The sequence below is a fragment of the Phalacrocorax aristotelis genome, chromosome 2 (assembly GCF_949628215.1).
Source record: "Phalacrocorax aristotelis chromosome 2, bGulAri2.1, whole genome shotgun sequence".
Taxonomy (NCBI): domain Eukaryota; kingdom Metazoa; phylum Chordata; class Aves; order Suliformes; family Phalacrocoracidae; genus Phalacrocorax; species Phalacrocorax aristotelis.
The window spans coordinates 115,737,541-115,760,126 of NC_134277.1; the positions used below are offsets into that span (position 1 = coordinate 115,737,541).

Here is a 22,586-nt window from a genome sequence, read left to right on the forward strand (position 1 = left end):
GGCGCTGCCTGCCGGACCGGAGAAGAGAAACCGTTCGGGCCGTGCGGGCGGTCCGCGGGCAACGGTGGCTTGTCGGGGGAGGGTGGCGCACGAGTAAAGCATGACTCAACATCGGCTTCAGACGGGCGGCTGGCGCAGAGCCGGGCCTGATTAAACCGGGCTGCGTGCTGACCGGGCGCGGGGACCCCGCCTAAGGTGGCTGGGTTGGGGTGTGGAGAGAGCCCGGCCCCCGGAGCGGGCGGAGGGGCTGGGAGTACCGGTGCTGCTGTGGGGCCGGGGTGGGTTTACGGACGTGGTGGTGGTGGTGGTTTGCTCAAAAGCTGCGGTTGCGCGAAGGCTGGGGGGAAGGAAAAAAGGCTGTTGTGGATGAAAATATGTTTGGGCTACAGGAAAACGTGGAGTAAGAGATAAAATGGTCAATAGGTGAGTTTTGCGAAGGAGAGAGGGGGTGACGAATCTGCCAGCAACTCTTAGGTGTCGGTGATATGGGACAGATAAGGAATGCTGAAGGGTAGGTGTGGTGGCAACGGCGAGGAGCCTCGAGGACAATAAAAAACAATTCTAAAGATACTAAAAACAGTAGGTATGAAGCCATGAGTCTCAACTTCTTCTGCAAAAGCTCTTGATATTAGGTTGTGATTAAAGAAACTAAAGCAGTAATGAAATATGTAAGAAGGAAGAGAATGCTAGGAAGAAACGTCCCTTCCTCAGACCCCTCCTAGCTACCACCTCGAGAAACCCACCACTACCACCTTCACCAGCTCCCCTTGCAGCTGTAGGAGCTGCTGCTGCAGCTTTTGCCACCATTTGGTTCTCTGCATTTGTGCTTCTGGCCCCCTCATCTTGCTGTAGAAGTGATACCCCGAACAAGAAGGATCATTCCTTGATATGCATGCTGCTCACCAAATATGATCTTCAATTTCAAACGTTTTCAGTTTGCCACAGAGAAGAAAAACAAAAGTTTATTTTTATTGTCCAGTGACAATAAAATATAGATGTGAAAAGGAAGTTTTGGGGAACAAGGATAGCATTTCATAGAGAAGTTCTAACGTGGTATCCTGAATTTAAGCTGAATCTTAGTTAGGAAAGAAATTAGAAATTAAGCTGAACTAAGATGGGAGTTTCCAATTACTAAGGTGACTTAAGCATTGTTACAGTTTACCAGCAAGGGTGATTAATCTTCTGTTACTCTGGTTTGCTTAAAGGAGCTTTCTAGAAAAGCTTTCATGCAGTTGTAGGGTGAGGTCCTGCAGACCGTCTGTTCAAGTGAGAGCAATCCCAGCTGTCAGCCCGTAAGTCTAAGCACAGGATGTCTCCACTCTTACTGTTTTTTCTCCATACCAAAAGTGACCTCTATAGAGACCATGTGTTCGAGACTCCTAAATGAAAACGGTATGTTCTGTGGTCTGAAGCTGCACTAAATACATTCTCCTCAGTAGGGGAACCCTGAGAGGATCAGGACTCAAACGATCGTAGGCCATTGGTTTCCAGGATTTAGGCAAAGGCACTAGAGGGTGCTGTGCCAAAAGAAAAATTGGGGTTTGTAGCTCAGCAAAACTTCCTGAGCTCCACGAGGTGAAGAACCACAACCTCCCTGTTCTCTTCTCTGAGCTGGTGCAGGCCTTTTCCTGCCCTGGCAGGTTTGGGCCCGTTGCCGTAAAGGAGGGGATTGATAGGTAGACACTGGTTTCCTCGAATCTTGCACAAACTGACAAGACAAAGAGTGCAACCTGATGTATAAATATCAAGTACAGATTACCTTGACGACACAATTTTAAAAGATTGATTAAACATTATTAAATGGAACATTTTTTTCTTAGTGAAGATGAGCCCTGAGGAACCCCCAGGCTGGGTCACAGGGGCATGGGGGTGGCAGAAGCGCCTTTTGCACGTGGGCCTTTTGCACAGCCAACCAAGCAGGGCTGCTTCCCATCCTGAGCTGGCTGGATGCAAGCCAGCTGGGATCCAAACGCTGGTGCTGTAGCATGAGAAAAGTACTGCGTGCAGGCCTGGTGGGATTTATCAGTGCTGGAAGATGGGTCAGAGCAAGTCCAGATGTATTTACAAAGGCTTTTACTCTGTGAAATCTCCCGTGGCTCGGTTATGAGGAGCACAAGTGATACATGTAGCCACAGACAGCACAAGCAGGTGCTGCAATACAGCAAAAGGCGTGGGGAAGCAGGCAAGCCCCATTGCGAAGCACGCTTTAGACACCTTTGTGATGCCTATGACAGAGCAAAGAAGGTAATCTTCATTTTAAATAATCAGGGTGGTGTCTAACCCCAGCTAGCAACCAAGCCCCACAAAGCCACTCCCTCCCTCCCTCCCTCCCTCCCGATGGGATGGGGGAGAGAATAGGAAGAGAAAAAGTGATAAAATTTGTGGGTTGAGATAAAAGTTTTAACAGGGAAAGCAAAAGCCGCATGCACAAGCAAAGCAAAACAAGGAATTAATTCACTGCATCCCGTCGGCAGGCAGGTGTTCAGCCATCTCCAGGAAAGCAGAGCTCAGTATTGGGGCCAGTCTTGTTCAACGTCTTTATCAGTGCTCTGGATGAGGGGATCAAGTGTGCCCTCAGTAAGTTTGCAGATGACACCAAATTGTGTGGAATTGTTGATCTGCTTGAAGATAGAAAGGTTCTGCAGAGGGACCTGGACAGGCTGGATCTATGGGCCGAGGTCGACTGTATGTGGTTTAACAAGGCCAAGTGCTGGGTCTTGCACTTGGGTCACAACAAGCCCAGGCAGTGCTACAGGTTTGGGGAAGAGTGGCTGGAGAGCTGCCCGGTGGAGAAGGACCTGGGGGTGCTGGTTGACAGCCAGCTGAACATGAGCCAGCAGTGTGCCCAGGTGGCCAAGAAGGCCAACAGCATCCTGGCTTGTATCAGGAATAGTGTGGCCAGCAGGAGCAGGGAGGTGATCGTGCCCCTGTACTCGGCACTGGTGAGGCCACACCTCGAATACCGTGTTCAGTTTTGGGTCCCTCACTACAAGAAGGACGTTGAGTTGCTGGATCATGCCCAGAGAAGGACAAGGAAGCTGGTGAAGGGTCTAGAGAGCAAATCTAATAAGGAGAGGTTGAGGGAACTGGGGTTGTTTAGCCTGGAAAAGAGGAGGCTCTTTTCACACTCTACATCTGCCTGAAAAGAGGTTGTAGTGAGGTGGGTGTTGGTCTCTTCTCCCAAGTCACTAGTGATAGGATGAGAGGAAATGGCCTCAAGTTGCATCAGGGGAGGTTTAGATTGGGTATTTGGAAAAATTTCTTTACTGAAGGAGTGATCAGGTGTTGGAAAAGGCTGCCCAGAGAGGTGGTGGAGTCACCATCCCTGGAGGTGTTCAAAAAATGTGTAGACGTGGCACTTCAGGGCATGGTTTAGGAGACATGGGGGTGTTGGGATGGCGGTTGGACTTGATGATCCTAGAGGTCTTCTGCAGCCTTAGTGATTCCATGATTCTATGTGTAACGGTTACTTGGGTAGACAAACACCATAAGTCCAAATGTCCCCCCTTCCTCCTTCTTCCCCCAGCTTTATGTGCTTTGGGCTCCATCTCTTACGGTGGTTACTCAGGGCAGGACAGGTGGGGTGTTGGGTGGAGTTACTGGGCACCAGAGCCAGCTCAGGTCAGGTCACGGCTGCACTCACACTGCTTCTTGTAAGGCTTGTCGTCCAGTGGTTCGGGTGGTTCCTGCTATAGCAGCTCCCATAACGTGCAACTCAAATCACAGGTTACAACAGCTTAAAGGTATTTCCATTACACAGAGTCTCAGTAATTAAAATACTGCATTTCCATTTCTTGCTTCTTTAAAGGGGAAGATGTGTTATCCTCATCCAGTGTATTGACAGGTGCATTTGTTAATGTACTACTTTATTTTGGGGGGGGGAACATTATGCACCTGGGAACCTTTCTGTGTTCTGTGTACCTTCAGGCTTTAAACATTGTAATGAGCATGTATTCACAGCACAGGTAGGATCAAATCACATTAACTCCTGTCTTGCAGAAAATTGCCATGCATATTGAGCTCAAAATAATGCTAGTTTTAAGTGCTTTAGGATGGATTTTCTAGTGTCCTGAGATGTGGCAGTGCTTTACATGTTAAAGAAAAGTTCTTTTTCATTATAAAGGTGGGCATTCCACTTTCCTGCAGTGCAAACCTTGGCTATCCAAACGAGCACCCAGAAAACATACTTGAACAAAACTCAGGTGCGTGCGACCTTCCCAGCGCCGCGTGAGGCCCAGAGGTGGCCGCAGCTGCCCTCCATGGCAGAGAGTCCTGGAGCTGCCTCGGGGGCCCAGGGTATGGCAGAGCCTGGGCGCTCCTGACCTGACAGCCACAGCTACACTTTATCCTATCTCACAGCAGCTACAAACTGGAAAATGCAGTGTCGGTGAGGTGTGACTTCTAGTAATGGATGACACAGGGTAAAGGAAAACATACCAGTCCAGATGTTTAAAGCGATGTACACATTATCCCCCATTTCAGTGTTACCTGTTCCATTTCAGCGGTTTTGAAACCTTTTGTGCCCTGGGTCACTATGAATGCATATCTGGGGCAAGGAAAAAGAGCAAAACTCTATTTGCATTTTTTATGTTTGTAACTAGTACATCAAAATTGCCAACAGAGTTCACTGGCTGAGAGGGAAGCTCAGCACCTGCTGCCCCTCCTCTCACTGCACGATTCCTGACCTGCTTCTGGCTACAGCCTCCACGGCTGTTGCTGAATACCACTTGCAGGAGAGCCTTAATCCTCTTATTACCCCAGCTGTTTTGCTACGGTTAGCTACTGTTATCGTTTTCTCTTCCTGTTTCCTTCAGCAGGAATAGGGAGGCTTGAAGAGGGAATGAAAAAGAGCAGATTCTGGCATTCTACTAACGTTAATGAACTTTCAGCCTAACACAGTAACAGAATATGGGAGACAAGGGGGAGGCAAATCGACAAAAAATGATCACGTAAGAATCTCTGCTTCCTGGTTTCTCAAACCACAGCTTCACCGACGTGAACGAAGGCGGGGTGACTTATGCCAGCTCTTCATAGCTTACACATTCGCATCTCTCTCTTGCTGACTCTCCAGCACCACATTAGATGAGCATAGGCAAAATGTTCCTCTAAGAGGAGTCGTTAGTAACAAGGGTGAAAGCTAAGCAAGATAAGAAGGCAGGAGCCAGAAAAAGTGAAGCTATAGTGAATATAGCAGCACACTGATGACTTTTTTCTGGACGGTAAAGCTGATGTTAGCTGAAAGTTTAGTAACAATTATTTTTTTTTCCCCCTGAAATGCCTGTTTACACAGTTGAGATCTGCTTTTCCCAGCAGCGGAAACCTTTGGCTGAGTTTGTTATGCAAAGCACAGCTGCTCCCGCAGAGAGGCACCTTGCTTACAGCAACAAGCGCCAACAGCAGCACACCGGAACGCGCAAACTGTAATTTGCATGTCTAGACTTCATTATTACAGCATTTTAGTTGCAACTTATCCCAGACATACAAGTCAATGTAATTTTGCACTTCATTATGTCTGCTGCTTCTTTCCCAAGCAAAATCAGCATTTAAAAAGAATCGCAGGATTTCAGCATCGCTAGAAAGCTATGGAAATGATAGTGAGTGCCGATCTGTAGAGCAAACCCATTTTTTCCACAATCCTTCCCTCCTCCCACTAGTCATTATCTATTCAGAACAGGTTTTATGCTATTTTTCACATTCATAAAATATGGAACTACAAGATGTGACTCTCTTGATTAAGAAATTATTCAAGCAAGAGTTTTTGAGCCTGTAGAGGTAGCCAGTTACACATAAAGGAAAGCACAAAAGCAATCCAAAACCTAATCGGGGTCTGGAGAATGACGTGACCATACCCTTTTCTATTGCTCAGAATTTCCCATAACAATGTATGCATTTAAGTAAGATATGTTTAATCAATCACCTTACTATATTATTTGCCCGCCGGGTATGCAACAGAAGATTAAAGCAGGTCATAATTATCCCTTGTATTGCTTTGCAAGCTGATGGTCAAAGTAACTGGTGATCTGGAAGGTAGTCTTCAGCGTGCTCCATCCAGTCCTGACATTTCCAATACAGCAAGCTCAACACAGAGGAACTTTCTGAAATTACCACATCACCTACTCCTACCCATCTCACTTGCCAGCTCTGTGACCTTCAAAGGGCATACAGTCGGTCGCATCTCATTTGTCCGTACGTACGCCATTGTTTGACAGGCCCCAGCAGGTTACCCAGGGAGATGTACAGGCAGCTGGCTTCACGGGATGCGCAGGCTGTTCCAAAAAAAACCCCACCAACAAAAACCACCCCTGTGTTTTGTGTCTTTTGAACAGGGTTCCCGCCCTTCCTCCACATAAGTGGGATTTCTGAAGCTGCAAACCTGCATCGTGAGGGATGGAGCAATCACAAGGCAAACTCAGGGTGGTGGTTGAATAATAAATACAAATTAGGCTACTATAGCAGGCCATGAGAAAAGGGGAATTAAAAAAATACTTAATACGGTATTTACTTATTCATGTAGAACAGTAAGAAAAGTGTTTCAGAGTGCCCTAGGCGTTACATTGCAAATGCACCTGGTACCAGAAGCTGTTGCAATGTCTGAATGCTTAAAAAGATGTAAAAGCTGCAGTCAGGAGAAAACACCATGCCAGTCGTTTTCAAAAGGGTCTTTCCATAAATTACTTTATTTCTCATTAAATGAGCACAGAGTCATTACCATATTCATAACAGATATGTTTATTATTACATATCCATCAGTGCGGCTTTCAATACCACTTGAAACATGCAAACCGTCCTAAGGACGAATCAGTTTTCCAGTGCTTCTTACTTAATACACAACTGCAAAGCCGTTATAAATTACTGAGGAGGTATTTGGTTAAGAAATAAAATAAAATAAATCCATACTGCCCATACCATGAATGTATTCCTGCTACAAAGCAAGAGTCTGACAGCATTTACGGAAATTCCTGAATTGCCCAGAGCTTTTGTGTTATATGCTTTTTTTTGGCTTTTTGGTTTTTTTAATTGCATTGCCTACACATCTCTCAGCTTAGGAAACAGAATCAGTCTGTCTTTGTAAGAGGAATTCTCATTCAAAGATTGTACTTAATTTCAAAAAGGCATCTAGCATCTACAATACTTCAACCAATTAAAATTCAGTAAAAACCACTGATATGCAACAGTTTTTTAGAGGTTTCCTTTGTTTAGTTTTAGATTTCTACATTTATTGACATGGCAATAACACAATTAACTCAAATTAAGGCACTAAAAAGACAATGTAAAACCCAGTAAAAGTGTTCGAAAATAATTTACATTTCAAACAGTGCATATATTTCTTAAATGTTTGTTAACTTAATGTTTGTTATCACTTAAAATTGTAAGGCAATACATTATACAGTTACAGAAATGATGTACCCCAAAATATGCTTCCAAACTTGGTGGTTCTTTTTGCTGTTAGTTTCTAATGCCTCTAATAATAAAATAATTCAGTATGGCTTGGCAAAAATGCATAGATTAAAGGCAATTACTTGTTTTCCCCTCTTTACAAACCTGCTGAATCAGTATTTTGTAAAGCATAATGCAAAACACTTAACACTTTGATCCATTCCATAGTGGGTGGTTAGCATTAAGGCTGTTAAGAACTCTGCAGTGAAGGCACTGAAGTTCAAGTGATAAGGCTTCATTTTTAAGCTAGTTCTGCAGTCTTCAAGAGCACAACTTTGAGTCTTGAAAGCAATTGCAGTCCTTCTCACTGGGAAACCTTCCTCCCCTACTCCGTTTCATTCGCTCATCTTGATATAAATATCCCCTTCACAGGGTCAACAGTCCTTTTCTGTCACTGATACCAAGAACGTTGGCTGCATTTCATCATGATTGACAGGCTTTTTTTTAATCCAAAAAGGCAGCACCTTTTTTTATACCCCTAGCTAAGCTTTATTTGCTTTAACTTGCATTACATAGTAATAATTAATCTAATCTACCTTTAGGCAAACCCGCAATTAAACACCCTCAGCGTGCTTTTGTGCCAAAGCAAGGAGGAGACAGTAATAGCAATCTTAACCCTGAAGCCTGTGATAGTTACGTTGAAAGGAACAACAGTCCGTCTGCACTGCTCTGTGTGGTTAAAAAAAATCCGTTTCTCAGACCGCATCCCATGAGATTCCATTAAGCACTATACGTGTGGTTAGCTGGAACAAAGAAGAAAACAGACAATTAATAACAAATATAAAAATTAGCGTCAAAATACCAGTGCATGTTTGCCAAGAGCTTCAGTGAAGAAGATACATTAACAAAATATTTTTTCAACTGAGACAGTGTAATACTAAAATCATACCTCCACAATCGTCCACAAACTGTTCTTAATTTCAAGCAAGGTTAAATGAACACAGAGATCAGACAGATGATGATATTACTGCAGCTTTACAAGCAAACAGTTACGAGCCAACAACAATCATGGGTGTATTCATGGCAAATGCAAGGCGACGGACCCTCCTCCACTTGCAGGACAAGAAAAGCCTCTCTACAGAGCTATGAGCACGCACATGCGGTTGCTGGAGCTCATCTGATGCACAGGAGTTTTGGTTGTTCTGGTTTGGTTTTTTTTTTTTTTAAACATGCATTAACTTGATCAAGTGCCCAAGTCCAAATACATTAAAACACCACAACTGTCCTGATACAATGTGTATAAATTAACATACCACGAACTATGAAGTGTAGTTTCAGATCTAGAAGCAGTACTGCAGATCTAGCAAGTTCATCATCAAGTTCTGATTCATATTTACTAGTGATAGGTTATTGAAATGAGGACTAGAACTTAAGATGAAGCTCCTTTTAATGGGTCTGATACACCTCTCTGTGAAGTCAGTGAAGTGCTGCCTACCAACTGCAAAGAAAGGTGGATCGGACCCCAGATAAAATATACTAAAATGTCTTAAAGCATGTGTTAAAGTCTGTGTCCATTCGACAAAACAGTTAATGCCTGCTTACATGGTAGGACTCCGTCACTGAGATCAAGTTCTGCTATACTGTCTGACAAGAGAACAATTTTCAGATACTCAGTAAAAGCTAAACACGTATATCGCATAAAAATCATCACTGCTGCTCTTGCTCCCACGTCTAGGTAAAGAGGTCAGGAAGAAAACTGCTGGGTGCAGTGCCCTGAGCTCAGAGCAGCTGATCCAGCAACTTGCTGCCTCCTGAACGGCAAAGGGCCTGCTGTTCCTCCACCTTGTCTCCGTCCTGACCCCAGGGGAGCACCCTCCTACTTACCTCTCCTCAGCTTTGGCAGTCACCGCACTTCTCAGCGGGTTGATTCTACTCACTAGCTCAGCAAAATAAGTACGTTTTTTTGGCAGTCAGCAAACTGAATTTTAGACCATTCCATCAAGGTCCACAATGGATCATTTCAAGCACTCGCCCAGGATCCAATGACAAGAAGAGCAGGGAAGGAAGACAGGGAAAATCCTCCCCCGTAAGTAGCAACAGGCTGTCAGATTAGCTCAGCTACTGTGCAATCACCAGTAAATTCTTCGGTGCATAAGATCCATTGTCAATTTATTTAATAATCTAAATTTAAACATCTGGTACATCAGAAGTGAGTTTCCCTAAAATAGATCCAATGCCTCTTCTTTTGAAACAGGCAGAACGGAACATGTAGCAATACCAGGGCGCAGGTTGCCCATACTACATCACAGCAGTTATTGCCTAGTTCATAGACACAACTAACATCAAATTTGTCTGAGAAAGTCACAAAGATGTCCACAGTAGAACAGCTTGAAAGAGAAGTTCCTATCTGACCTTTTTCTAAGGCTTATTCGCTCAGTGTAACTCTGAAGCATCTCTCTGTTTGCTCGTGTTGCTCTGCAGGTGTCACGCAAGCCCCGTTACATTCCAGTCAACCCAGTGGCAGCTGTCGGCTGGGGATGGAGCACACCACAAAGCCCCTCAAGCATTGGTGAGGTGTAGGGGCTGCCCGCCTGCCTCCTGCACACACCTCCATGCCACACGACCGGCCGGCAGCACGCACATACCCAGGCACCCTTGCTGGTCAAGTACTGTGCCTTTAAATTGCTCACACTCAATATGCTTTCTCTTCCATACTCAGTGCCTACAATATGCAGCATTAAAACAGAGTTTACTGTAAATTAATTATACTTTCTCAGAAGCTATGTCAGTATTAAACATCACTAAGAAGCAAGATTTCTAAGGTCAGATACCAATTATGTCAAACTCACTGACGGATTTGGGCTTAGTCTATGAGAGTAATATAAATGTTGACTGACATCACAGTCTGTTAGAAAAATTCGAGAAGAGATAAGATACAAGGCATTAACTTCTGAATTGCCAGAAACCTTTAGAGCTTTATTTCTTCCCAAGAACCTGGAAGATCCTGTTGGGTGACAGAGAAAGGTGTGAACAGAGGCTGTACACTAGGGCAGGTGGAGAAGATGCGAGGCCGCAGTATTCTGAGCAGGTGATCCACCTGACACTTCACTAGTGCAAGATGACCATCTTCACCCTTCCTCCTTCCATTCTTGAGACAGATCTGGTGATTTCTGGACTCTTCCATGAACCATTGCAACTTCCTAATCCAACAGAAAGCCACATGCTTTGCTTTTGTGGGGTTAGGATTGGGTTTTTTTGTTGTTATGCTTTTTTGGCTTTTCTTTACTGAAGACATTCCTAGATTAATTCTCTGCTGGAAAACAGATCAGTTTACTGTGGTAACCTGTGAAGCATGAGCTGACACAAGATGAAGCGCAGGAATGTGCGGCTCTCCTCTTTTGGGTGCTGGTGAGATATTAGGCTCATTTTATCTCTAAGATCTTAAGGAAAGAGCTTTAAAGATGGTGTTTTTCATTTTTTTAAAAAAGTTCCCATTCACTTCTTGCATATTTCTATGATTCTCTAACACTCTCACATGACAAATGCCAATAGGATTAATAACAGAAATTGTCTGAATAACTGAGCTCCCCAAACAGACCCATTCCTCTAAGAGCTACTGTAAATTTTCAAATATGTAGATCTGTTTGTTCTGTAAGAGATTAGCTGCAAACGTCTTCTTGCTAAAGGAAACCCCGAACCAGCATGTCTATTAAGACATAGTGAAAAAGAATCAATGAATTGATTTAAGAAAATGGATTCGCTCCCGTAAAAGAGTATGGATGAAGGCTTCTGTGCTTTTCCAATTAGCTATAAAACGCTTGGAAAAGGTTAAGATCTTGAAATGAAAAACCTGAGAAATCACACAGTTATGCTGGAAAAAAAAAATGCATTGAAAAAAATGCATTGAAAAGCTAACAGCTATGAGACAGCTGAATACCAGAGCCGTTTTGCCTATATTAGGTTTTCAACGTCCCCCTGATTTTTTTTTTTTTTTAAATTCCGTGTGTGCATGCGCACGCGAATTCCCCCTTCACATCCAAGCATGAGGTATCGTACGGTAACTGCAGTAGAGCTCATCTGAAGACTCCCAAAAATTGGATACAAATATTGCAACAGAACTTCAGAAAAATCTGGTCATTACAGCTCCGAGGACCTCACAAGGACAAATGGAGAGGAAAACAGAATACAATTCCAACAGTCTTTTAGAAAAGAAAGTCTACAACTCCAAATGTGAAACAAAGAAGCGTGCACTGTCTTTAGAAAGTGAACTCTACATAGGTAGGGTTTGGCAGGGGGGAGGGAAGAATCTGTCTACTCAATAACAGAGGATGATTTATAAAATATACAATCATCATGACTGTGATCTTCCAAGTGTTCTTTTAGATTATTCCAATTAATACAGCTTAAAGATGCATGTAAATGGTGTATTAAAGCAATTCTTTCCCACCCCATTGGCTGGTTGGTTGGTTGGTTTGGGGGCAGTTGGTTGTTTTGGGGTTTTTTTTACTGTCCAAGAATGCTACCTCATCAAAAGATTCTGTTAATTTAACATCTGTTTCAGTAAGCAATATTGATTAGCATTATTTCAGTGTCACATTTTAAAAACTCTTTTAAAACCAAATTAATGAATTTTACATTACCAGTTCTGGGGTTTTTTTCCAGAATTTATGGTGGGATGACCATTCAGGGTCAAAAACATTCCACCTAATCCTTTTAAGTATCAACATAATAGGCTTTTTCTTTCAGTCTTAGGTGGTCCAATGCTCACTGAAAAATCTTACTAATCAGTAACAGAGCTCTTTAACTGGTTCTAGGAAGTTCTATTATCTTTATCTGCCTGTTCAAAAGGTCTACCTTTAGTAAGCTTTGTTCAAATAAGCATATCCTATCATACATAAAAGCACTTCATATTTTTCTCAACCACAGGAGTACATCTTCAACAGTCCTACTGCAAATAAAGATTATGATAAACAACAGCTACTAATGATGCATATTTTAAAATCAGCAGGTGTAATTTATATCCAAAAGTCTTAGAAGATCTGGCCAAAGCCTACAGAGGGGTCTAACATTTTTCAGTACATCTTGGAAAACTGACGACTGAAGGAAAAATAAGTTTATAAAGCTTTATAGTGTTTCCAAAAAGCTTTTGGAAGTTGGGAGAAATGGACATTTTCTAGACAAGACAGTTTAACAAGATTCTGTTATACAAGTACACACCATGTAAGTACATAACAAATATGACTGAAACCCCCTGAAATTAGGAATTACCGATTTGTCTTAATTTGGTACAATACTGAAGATGCCACTACTTAGTAAGCAAACTCTGATTTTACAGTCATTCTTCTTAACTCAGGTTTATCACTGTGTACTTTTCCACCACACTCACCCTTGTTTTCAACAGATTACAGTGAAGACTGTAAGGAAAAACTGCCCACTTCCCAGGAAATCTCCCTACAAATCTGAAGTGTTTCTGTTTCCCAACCTCAGCTTGCTTATGTGCCAGCATTGAAAAAATGTAAAATCGGACCATGATTCAGTTATATTCCTGCCCTTTGAACTGTAACTGGCAAACTGAGGCTTCATTCAGTGGTTGCGAATACAGCTTCTCCCCCAAATATTCTAACACAGCTACATGCTCTTAACTGCTGGTCACAGATTTCTTTTTACATCTTTCTCCTCATGCTGTTGCATTGATTATTATCTCTACCGCAATACTGCCTGCAACACCATTGGTTTTAATATTGACAGCTTTGTACTGAGGCCTAAAGTAATTTTCCTGTATGAGATTATCTCGAGGGCCTTCACTGAATGTATTAGTATCTCAGAACTACGATCACTTACATTTTGATGTTAATTATAGGTACATGAAAATCAGCGCCCTTTGCATCTTTCAGATTTTTTCCCTGCTCTCCTCTGCAAGAGGATATTTCACGATACACCCAATATCTTTTTACATGCAAAAGTTTGCTTTTATTGCACTTTATGCAAGGAATGTTTTCAGGACATTTATTTCAGTTGCATTACCAATCCAGGAAGACTCTTTCCCTGCTGAGACACTAGTTTCCACTTCATACTGTTGACCAAATCGGTTATTTTGGGGGAAAGGAATGTCCATACCACATGAGGACGCTAATGCAGGTTAAAAGTCAGCTTACAGTAACCTAGCATTTAAAAAGTGTGTTTTAACCTTGCCCCGGTTAATGCAGAGGATCACAAACAGCTTACAAAAACAACTGCTGGGACAGAAGAAGACAGGGAACAGGCAAGCAGGGAGAAAGAATGGAACTAATACTGAAGCTGCCTCACACCAAAAGAAATGGCACAACAACAGACTGAGAATCTGTAAGTTTCTTATTTCACCCTCATTTGCAGAAGACTTAGAGCTTCCACAAGCTCTGTGAGTCAATCCACGAATGACTATGTGGATCATCCTCGCAGTTAAATGCCATTGCAGACATATCTACTGAGCCTTGCCTTTAAACAGCAAAACATGCACACAGCTCCCTCACACGCATTGGCAGGCCAGGCACTGCCACCTCTACAGTACCTTCCAAATCCAAAGATCTGACAAATTCACCACAAAGGCAGGAGAATTCTGTCTGTTCGTTCCTTCAGGATTTGGGCAAAGATTTACATCAGCAGTTCAACAGTCATAACTATGGAATTACTTCACAATTTCACATTAAATAAGATTTATAAACTGAGATTTTTTTTTATATTTAGTTAAAAAGATCCATAGCTTTTGTAATTTCTCACCTAGTTTTTCCAGAAGTATTTTTAACAACTTTTCGGAATGACTGATTTGCTGAGGACCTTGTAGACATAGTTCTAGGAGAAGCACGAACAAAAGTAGATGGTGGTGTCTTAGGGATCTTCTTTACTAAATGAGTCACCCACTTCTTCTGTTCATCTTGACAGGATGCCAATAACAACATATCTCTTGCTGAAGTTACATCGTAACTCACTATAAGTAAAAGGAGGAAGATAATCTAGTGAAAACTAGACCTTATCAAAATAAGGATTATGACATACCAGCTGTGCCGCTGGAAAGAGCAATGGCTCCTACATACATACTTGCACTGGAATTGCTTATATATTTTTGGAAGACAACGAACAGCAGGGGAAATGATGAATATAGTTCTTTCAATACTTGTTGCTCTGCTTTAAGATTCTTGATTCTCATATAAGAAATGAGAAGACTTACACTAATTGCAGTCTTAATAAGCCGAAAAGTTGTGTGGGTGCCTTATGTCCAATTTCCATAGTACCTACCCCAAATACTCCACTGCACAGGAGCACAGAGAGGAAACCTTTACTCCAATCTGTGAAGTGGCTAAAGAACTACTCTTCAAGGTCTTAGTGCAGCTTGGTGACACAACCCCTGCATTGTCCCTAACGCGGGCCATGTGTAGGAGAGAGAATGCTCCGGGAACCCAGGAGCTGCCCTGGGCGCAAAGCTCTAGGGACCCTTGTGCTCTCAGGGCCCTCAGCAGAGCCTCATCAGTTACGCTCCCAAAGGCCTCCCAACAGAGGCTTGCTACAGCTGCCTGCTCATAAGTGGTGTTAACAGCCTGTTATTTTAATAGCACCTTTCACATCTAAAATCATAAAACTGAAAGTAGAAAACTTTTAAACTAAAGTGCTTTTACTTGCCTTCGATAGCTTAGCAGGTCTGGCTAAACACGCAGAGAACGCAGAACGCAAAAAGCCACAAGCATACCTTTGCATGGTGCGATTAATTCCTCCTTTTTATCCAAGTGGTCTCTGTGGCACTTCACATGGCATCTTCGGCATTCTAGGGCAGCAGGGGGTTTAAAGACATGCCAAAGAGGTTTGGCACAGGCCTCACAGTTGGCCGGAAAGTGGTATAACGTTGGAATAAATTCATGGCCTTTGTGACTTAGAAAATTCGTCTTGTCTGCTGGCTGTACTGGTTCTACCTCCAAATCCTTCCTGCATTCCCCCTCATTAGCATAGAGAATCTGAAAAAGAATACTGCTGTGTTATTGTTGAAGCACTACGTATTTTTATATACTTTTCAAAGAAGCTGCCCAACTTCTGCAGGAGAGTTAAATACAAACGCGAATACAGGTTTTTTTTTACCTGGAATATTTTAGGAATTTCTTCGGTTTCAGCTCTATATACATCTCCTTGAGTTACAGGCCGGACATGGAACAGCTTACTAGATTGGAAGAAAGATGAATCAGAAAATGCTAAAAGGCTATGTATGTTTTTAAAACAGTTAATCAAAGTGCTTTGAAGATCTTATAAATCACAAACTATATAGATCTTGCTTACCCAAGGAAGACCAAAACATTTCATGGCGTGGAAAGAGGGTTATCTTACAATGGGTTCAAGATCCATCATGGCAAATTTACCCATGGAAAAGGCTTTTGAATTCTTCCTCAGAACACTGACTGGGAAGTCTAACTGATTATTGCTAGAAAAGCTTATTGATAACCCTGGATGGAAGTAACCATATAAAGTATGGTACTACTCACTAATTTTTTTACTAAATTGATAAACAATCAATGCCAGAACATCACAAAAGGCAACCTGAGGCACCAGTTGTGGAAAAAGCTATTAAAATTGGAACAAACATCATCTTATACTGGGTCAAGATGGTAAGTCCATCTATCCCAACATCCTGTTTTCAACAGTTGCTGTAACAGATGTTTATGAAAAGAGAATAAGAAACAGCTCAAAGAGAAAATAACTCTTTTCCTGGTTACTAGCAATTGGCAGCTTAAGCGCTTCCTGAGTTTGAGATTCCTTCCAGACGACTGTATTTGTTAGTCACTGATAGACCTATTAATGAATTTTAAAACCTTTTTTCAGTTACTACTCTATAAGGTCCCATAATGTCGATCAGCTGTTTAAACATCACACTCAGTCATTTATCAGCAATGGGCTTCAGTGATATTTGACACAATTTTCCTCATGTATAACCAATGTAAATGGATCACAATTCATTTACTTTGTCACTCTAAACAGAAACCATCTGGAAAATTTAGAAATGCTTTGGGCTTGATCAACACTGATCCTTTCTCAGACAGCAAGAAAAAGGTATGCAGCAAGGGGATGAGACCTGAAATCAGCCAGCCAGTTCCCTATTTATCCCACAACTATTCATGCCCTGCTTTAGAAAGCAGCTGTTGAAGCAACTGGAAAAAACAGTCTTTACACTGAATCATAAAAAGAGATAGCATAATACATAGGTTCCACTGTCTCTTGACCCTTCTCTGTCATAATGATGACAATTCAGACCAGTGACTACAGACAACACCACACTATTGTGTATTTAACTACTTCTGTAACTTTTAGCAATAGTAGGAGAAAGAAAAAGTAGTAGTTTCTGTTAATAGCACCCTGAAATACAGATAAACAGACATTTTCAAACTAGTATGGGAAATTAAATATCATTCATGGAATTTTGATTCCAACCTTCTAGATTTGTTTCCAGTATTCTCACACACAATGCTCTTTTGCCAATTTGTATCCAAAACTAACAGTAATTTTACTTACTCTATATCTAGTACCATGGATGGATTTGACTGGTCCTTGTCCTTCTCATCGTTGTAGAACAGTATCTTTTTACTGCTCACCACAACGTACTGGGGAAAGAAAGGGTAAAACCAAGTTAAAAATGCACTTTAAAAAGCAAAATTTATCCTACTGTACTCCCATATTCCCATAAAAAGCCTGAGTAAATTATGGTTTTTAAACTAATATCAGGAGATATTTAAATCATCATGCAGACAGCTAAACTAGTGACAGCTGCGCAATGCTACAGAATGGTAGGGGTTGGAAGGGACCTCTGGAGATTATCCATCTCACTACAAGCTGCAGTGACTGTGTATTGTCACTGGAGCACCCTAAAATGCTTGTGATGAGTCTGGAAGCCTATCTGTACACAAACTCACAAATTACAGTAATTTTCATAGTAACACACCAGTAGCAACTGAATCCCTAGGAAACTCCTGGAGTCCAGCATCTATCACTTTCTGATAAAGTTGTTTACAACTTCTCTAGCTCTAGAGATCTTCAGGACTCACTGGTACTTCACACCAAACAACTAGTAGGCTGAAAGAGATTCTCACAGCTCCAGCTATTTCCTACACTTTCAATTTAATGGACTGGTAAAATAAAGAGCCAAAATGAATCAGCAGAAACAGAGGTCCTGTATACATTCCAAATCTAGGAATACACGGAGACAGTAAGGGAAAGGTACGCAAAGGAGGAGAAAAGAAATGGATATTCTTTTGATACGTGTCACTTTAATGGTCAAACCATGCAGTTTTTTCCAGAGTGGAAAAGACAAAGACAGAATCATTTGGTAATGTGTTGATTAGTTCCTGCCCCGCCAAGTTTTTTTTAAAGTTCATGCTCAAAATCTGGATATCCATATATTATACCTATCTCCCATGCTGCTGAAAAAGTGGAATACTCCAGAATGCATCGGATTCTAGGGAATAGGCAAGAGCTACTGGGAAGGCACTGTGAGCTTTAGAGCAGGAGTGGACTGCAGGCCCTATTTCCAAGAAAATTACCAAATACTGAGTATGCCTGCAGTGTCTGCCCCTCCACCCAAAAAGCCAAAGGATGTTGTCCTCAACCTAAAGTACAAAGACACCCTTCCATTGCTGCTCGCAATCACACAGAATTATAAACGTTTGTTGATATGACAGGAAAAACAAAGCAAGCTGCTCAGAAAAAGTTTTGTAACCCACAGGCCAGTTAAGATCAAACACCTCTATCCTAAGCCCTTCCCAGTGAGTTCAAGCCTGTAGAATTCACTGCCTGTTGCTCTTCACTGAGAGCTGCCAGTCCAATGTCTTTGCTAAAACTGTCCATAAGCACAAGCTCAGTGACAGCTGTGGCAGTTCCCTCCCCTGCAGTTTCAAATGTTTTCGAAAAAACTTATAAAAAGGTATGAGGTACTAAAGAGGTAGACTGACAGCTCTGTCTACACTGAGCTCTCGGTTCAGGTATAACATGACACAGAAGCAGGGGAAAGGAAAGAAAAGCAAGAGAGTGGATACATGAACAGTTCATCTTGAATTCCAGTTACTGGTAGGTAATTGAACAGGTTTCTGCATGATGCAGATAGCGACAATTTAAATAAATGGTGTTTACTCCTACTACAAGAGGAGGTTGAACCTCCTCATTACACAGGATATTAAGTCTGACCTCAAAACCTGAACATGAGAGTTGCCTTAACAAGTTTATAGAATAATGTTTTAAAAATGTGTTGCACAAGCTGCATGTTACAGATGTGCATCTCAACTACTGAAATGCATCTAAAAAAGCCACAAAGGATGGTTCTTCCCTAGACTAAAAGGGCTTTCAGCCTCTCAGTCAGGATTCTTTAATAGAAAGCCTGATCAACTTGAATAGGTACTAAGTTGTAATGTTGTGAGCCTCTTGTGATTTTCCCTACTGAAGAAAAAGAGTCTGTGCTTGAATTCTTTTGATCTGCTTCAACAGAAAGCTAATGCCTTTGAAGTATGCTCCTCTGCCTTTCACAGACGAGCAGGGCCTTAAGATGACTGCTATAACAAATGCAAATTCTGACTGCAATATAATTCAGTTTTCACACTGTATATGAGTCTTGGTGAAAGAACAATTTAACCTCACAAAGGAAAGTTACGTACAACAGTCTCAATACCCTGTTGTGAAAATACAAAAAACCAAATCTGACAGCAGTTCTGTTCTACAATGGTTTTTGAAGGATATTTTTATCATCTCCACTTGGGATGAAATGAAGTTCCAGGTATAAATATGGCTAACCCATTTTAGCGTTAGCTTGAGGTACAACTCAACTGTTTTTTCTCAAATGAGTTCTCCACCCTCACCCCTTTCTAACTTAAGCTAAATGACTTGGAGGGCATGGGGCAAAAATATCAGTGCCACTGACATCCGAATCAGAAATGCAGCACCTCAAGTTGTAACAACTCTGGCATCAATCCAATTGCACTGCTAATGCAATTTTGCTTTCCCTTTAATTTTGGTTAATCTGGACATGCCTATATTTGAGGTTGCATACCTCTCCCCAAACCCAAAACTGAAAGTGCATGAGAATTTGGAACAGAAGCACCTGAGGAGGCTGACTACAAGCCAGCTTGTTTCAGATGCAGTACAGTTCAGCCGACAGAACACTCATCTAAGTCAACAGGGCCCTGCACTACTGTGTATCACTGGTTTGAACCTCAGCTAGTTTAAAGAATCTTATCAGCATGGCTCATTTTATGACGAAGGCATCCATCTGTAGATCAAATTCCTTCTAAGTGCAAGAACTATTATTCAAACTTGGAAAGTATGAATGGAGTAACTGCCTAAGATATCTTGAGGGAACTAAGTATGCCTATACTGGGCATGCCTAAAGAAGCTCAGATACAGTCTTTCACTGGAGAAGCTGCATTTATCAGAGGATGCAAGAACAATTTCCATTTCTAGAAGACAACGAGAAAAGGTTGCTGGAGGTATTGTGACAGGAAAATGATGCAGTATTTTAGATAATCCAGAGCAGAATAAAGCTACATGACTACACACAGTCACTTCCATTCATGACCACTGCCAAAAGTCTAACAGCAACCTGGAGAATCAATTCTGGAACAATATTAATTGAGCAGCCTTCGCTATCAAACAGAACAAGTTGTGGAACAGATTTACAAATAGGTGTGTTTCGTGAGGCACCTGAAGAACATTCAAACACTACCGGTGTTTCATTCTTGACCCTGCCCTGTAGCTTTCCTGCAGTTCTGCTAACAGGGAGACAAAGCAAAATGCAAAGAGACCAGAAGCCAACACATTTGAGGTATCTGTAGCAAAGCCCAGGTTCCAAACTGTGGTAAGTAGGCATTTTCAATATGGCACTTGTTCGCATTACTCTAAGCAACAGAGGCGAGCTTAACACTTGCTCTCTGCAAGCTAGAGTAGGTGGCCATTTTACCTTACAGACACGTCACCAAGAAGGTCTCATACTGATGTAAAAATAGGCAAGTCTGGAACTCAAAACACTTTGATTGTATAAAAAAGGTCATGTTAGCCAACTGAAAAATGGCGTAATTCAAAGGAGGAGTTCAGTAGCTGAAGGCCCAATATAAACACTTCAGCGCTTCTTTGGCAGGAATTAAATTCTTCTCCTTTAAATTTTGTAGGAGCCATTTCTAACATTTGTAGAATGTGAACATAAACAGGAGCATCTGAGAAGGATCTTTCAGCAGGGATCAGAAAGTTATGTTGAAGGTGTCATAACCTGAATAATTTCCAATAGTGGTCTTTGAAGGTAAGCAAGGAAGATGCAGGGAAACTATTTCATACAAACTGCTTGCAAAATTTAAAAAATTCTAGCGACCACGTTCACTTTTGCAATTTGGTATGCTGAAGGATGTTCAAAATGGGGAACGGGAAAGCTAGAAAACAGTCAGAACTGGTTCTAAGCTTCTAGGCATCTCAGTTTGAACACCAGAAGTTTCAAAGAACTAGATCATAACCACTGCAGAGGCAAAACAATACTGTTTTGTTTAGAGTGGGAATTCCAGCACAGAGGTCCAGTTTCTGAGAGTAACCAGTTCTTTTCATGAGAGACTGACCATTTTAAAAGTAAGGGAGACTGAAACATACTTGGAAATCATGTGTGGCAAGTTATAGTGTGATACGCTCTTCCACGGCCTCCAGAGCATGGGTGGTGTTCCCTACTCTGTGCTGTCAAGTTGCACAAAGAGCCTATTTTTCAGTAACAGGATTATAAAGAAGCTTACTCAAAGGAGAAATGGGATTTTTAATGGTTCCAAGATGGCCATTGTAAAGCATTTCCACACCCACCTGTCATAAATTTGCACAATGTTATTACTACAGATTTCATACTGAACTTGAATTTTCTTATTGGATTTTTTTCCTCTGCAATAAAGTAATGTATACACACCCAATTACTCTAATTATCTGGTTTGTTTCTTAAATGTGAGATGTAAAACCAATTAACATATATGCCTAAAAAAACTTTCAAAGGGAGTTGTTGGGGGGGGACGGATATTTGTACCTGTTTCTTCCAGCCATACCGCTTTATATTTCCTTTGTTTGGTATTGAAAGCCAACCTTCAAGTCTTGATTCTGGTTTAAAAAAAAAAAAAAGCATATTAAATAATTTTATATATTTATAACAACGAAGCAGAATAGCACAAAAGCAAACTATTACTAGAAAGGAAGATGTACTACATGCAGTAATAGGCAATTACATATTCAGCAAAGCAGAATAAAAAGCACAGCTAAATAAAGTGAAGATATAAGCATTTACTTCATGCTTCGTCACAAGCTAACACTGATGATACAGTTACTGCAAAATAAAGTGAAGCTGTTTTCCTTGATGCTGACATCTAACACTGTATGTAAATAGTTTGCAAAGAGCCAGGCAGGAAAGACACTGCTTTGAAAATGTGTTACAGCTTAAACAGAGGACGATTAAGAGATTTTCAATATAAACATAATTTAACATTCAGAGGGGCTATGTGAAAATACTCAGCAGGAAGATGCAGCAAGTAAAACAAACCAGATCCACATTTTCCAAGGGGGGGGGGGGGGGGAGAGAGCGCGCACAAGAGCAAGCAAAGCTACACAGTGTCCCATTACTCACAGAAGATAAGCATAGGAGATAAATAAATAAGGAATGCAGGAAGAATCAACTAGATATAAAGAATAAGAGACAAGAATTTTATTCAAATTTTCAGGGGACAATTTTCCAAAGAGTAGTGTAATAACGTATTTTCCTACAAAACTACTGAAATAATTTAACAATGATACAAAGAAGCATCACAAGAACATTAGCATTCTGCCTACTGTGATTGAAAACCCCCCTCCAGCTAACTGATACTGGTTTTTGATAGATATTTTTAAAATTATGGATCCAGGTAATAGCAGTGAGAAGATATCATTATTCCATTAATCTGAAATGGTACAGTAAAAAGTCTCAGTTTTGTAAATGTGAGAATGAAGTAATCAGAATCTCACTCAGTAATTATAAATTTATTTCACAACTGAGAAAAGTTTTGTAGATTTTTAAAAAATGATTGTAAAAATGCGATTTGTAAAAAAAGTGTCAGAGTACAGAAATAAAGCCAATAGCTAATGTATGCATTCTTTACAATAAACTTAACTGGTGGCACTGAAAACTCTAAAAACATGAAGTTAAAATTTGCTGAAACATTCTCCAC

At 41.3% G+C, this 22,586-nt stretch overlaps 1 protein-coding gene across 2 annotated transcripts in view; it reads right to left on the reverse strand.

Annotated features, from left to right (window-relative positions):
* Window positions 1-6,659: 6,659 nt before the first annotated feature.
* The window catches only part of ROCK1 (Rho associated coiled-coil containing protein kinase 1), a 90,604-nt gene continuing 74,677 nt past the window's right edge, over window positions 6,660-22,586 (reverse strand). For both annotated transcript variants that reach the window (XM_075084790.1, XM_075084791.1), the window contains 6 exons: window positions 21,419-21,489; window positions 16,903-16,991; window positions 15,481-15,559; window positions 15,098-15,359; window positions 14,134-14,341; window positions 6,660-8,180 (listed from right to left, as the gene is read on the reverse strand). In XM_075084790.1, coding sequence (XP_074940891.1) covers window positions 8,177-8,180; window positions 14,134-14,341; window positions 15,098-15,359; window positions 15,481-15,559; window positions 16,903-16,991; window positions 21,419-21,489 — 713 coding nt within the window. In that variant the 3' untranslated portion in view covers window positions 6,660-8,176. The remainder of the gene's footprint in view (window positions 8,181-14,133; window positions 14,342-15,097; window positions 15,360-15,480; window positions 15,560-16,902; window positions 16,992-21,418; window positions 21,490-22,586) is intronic.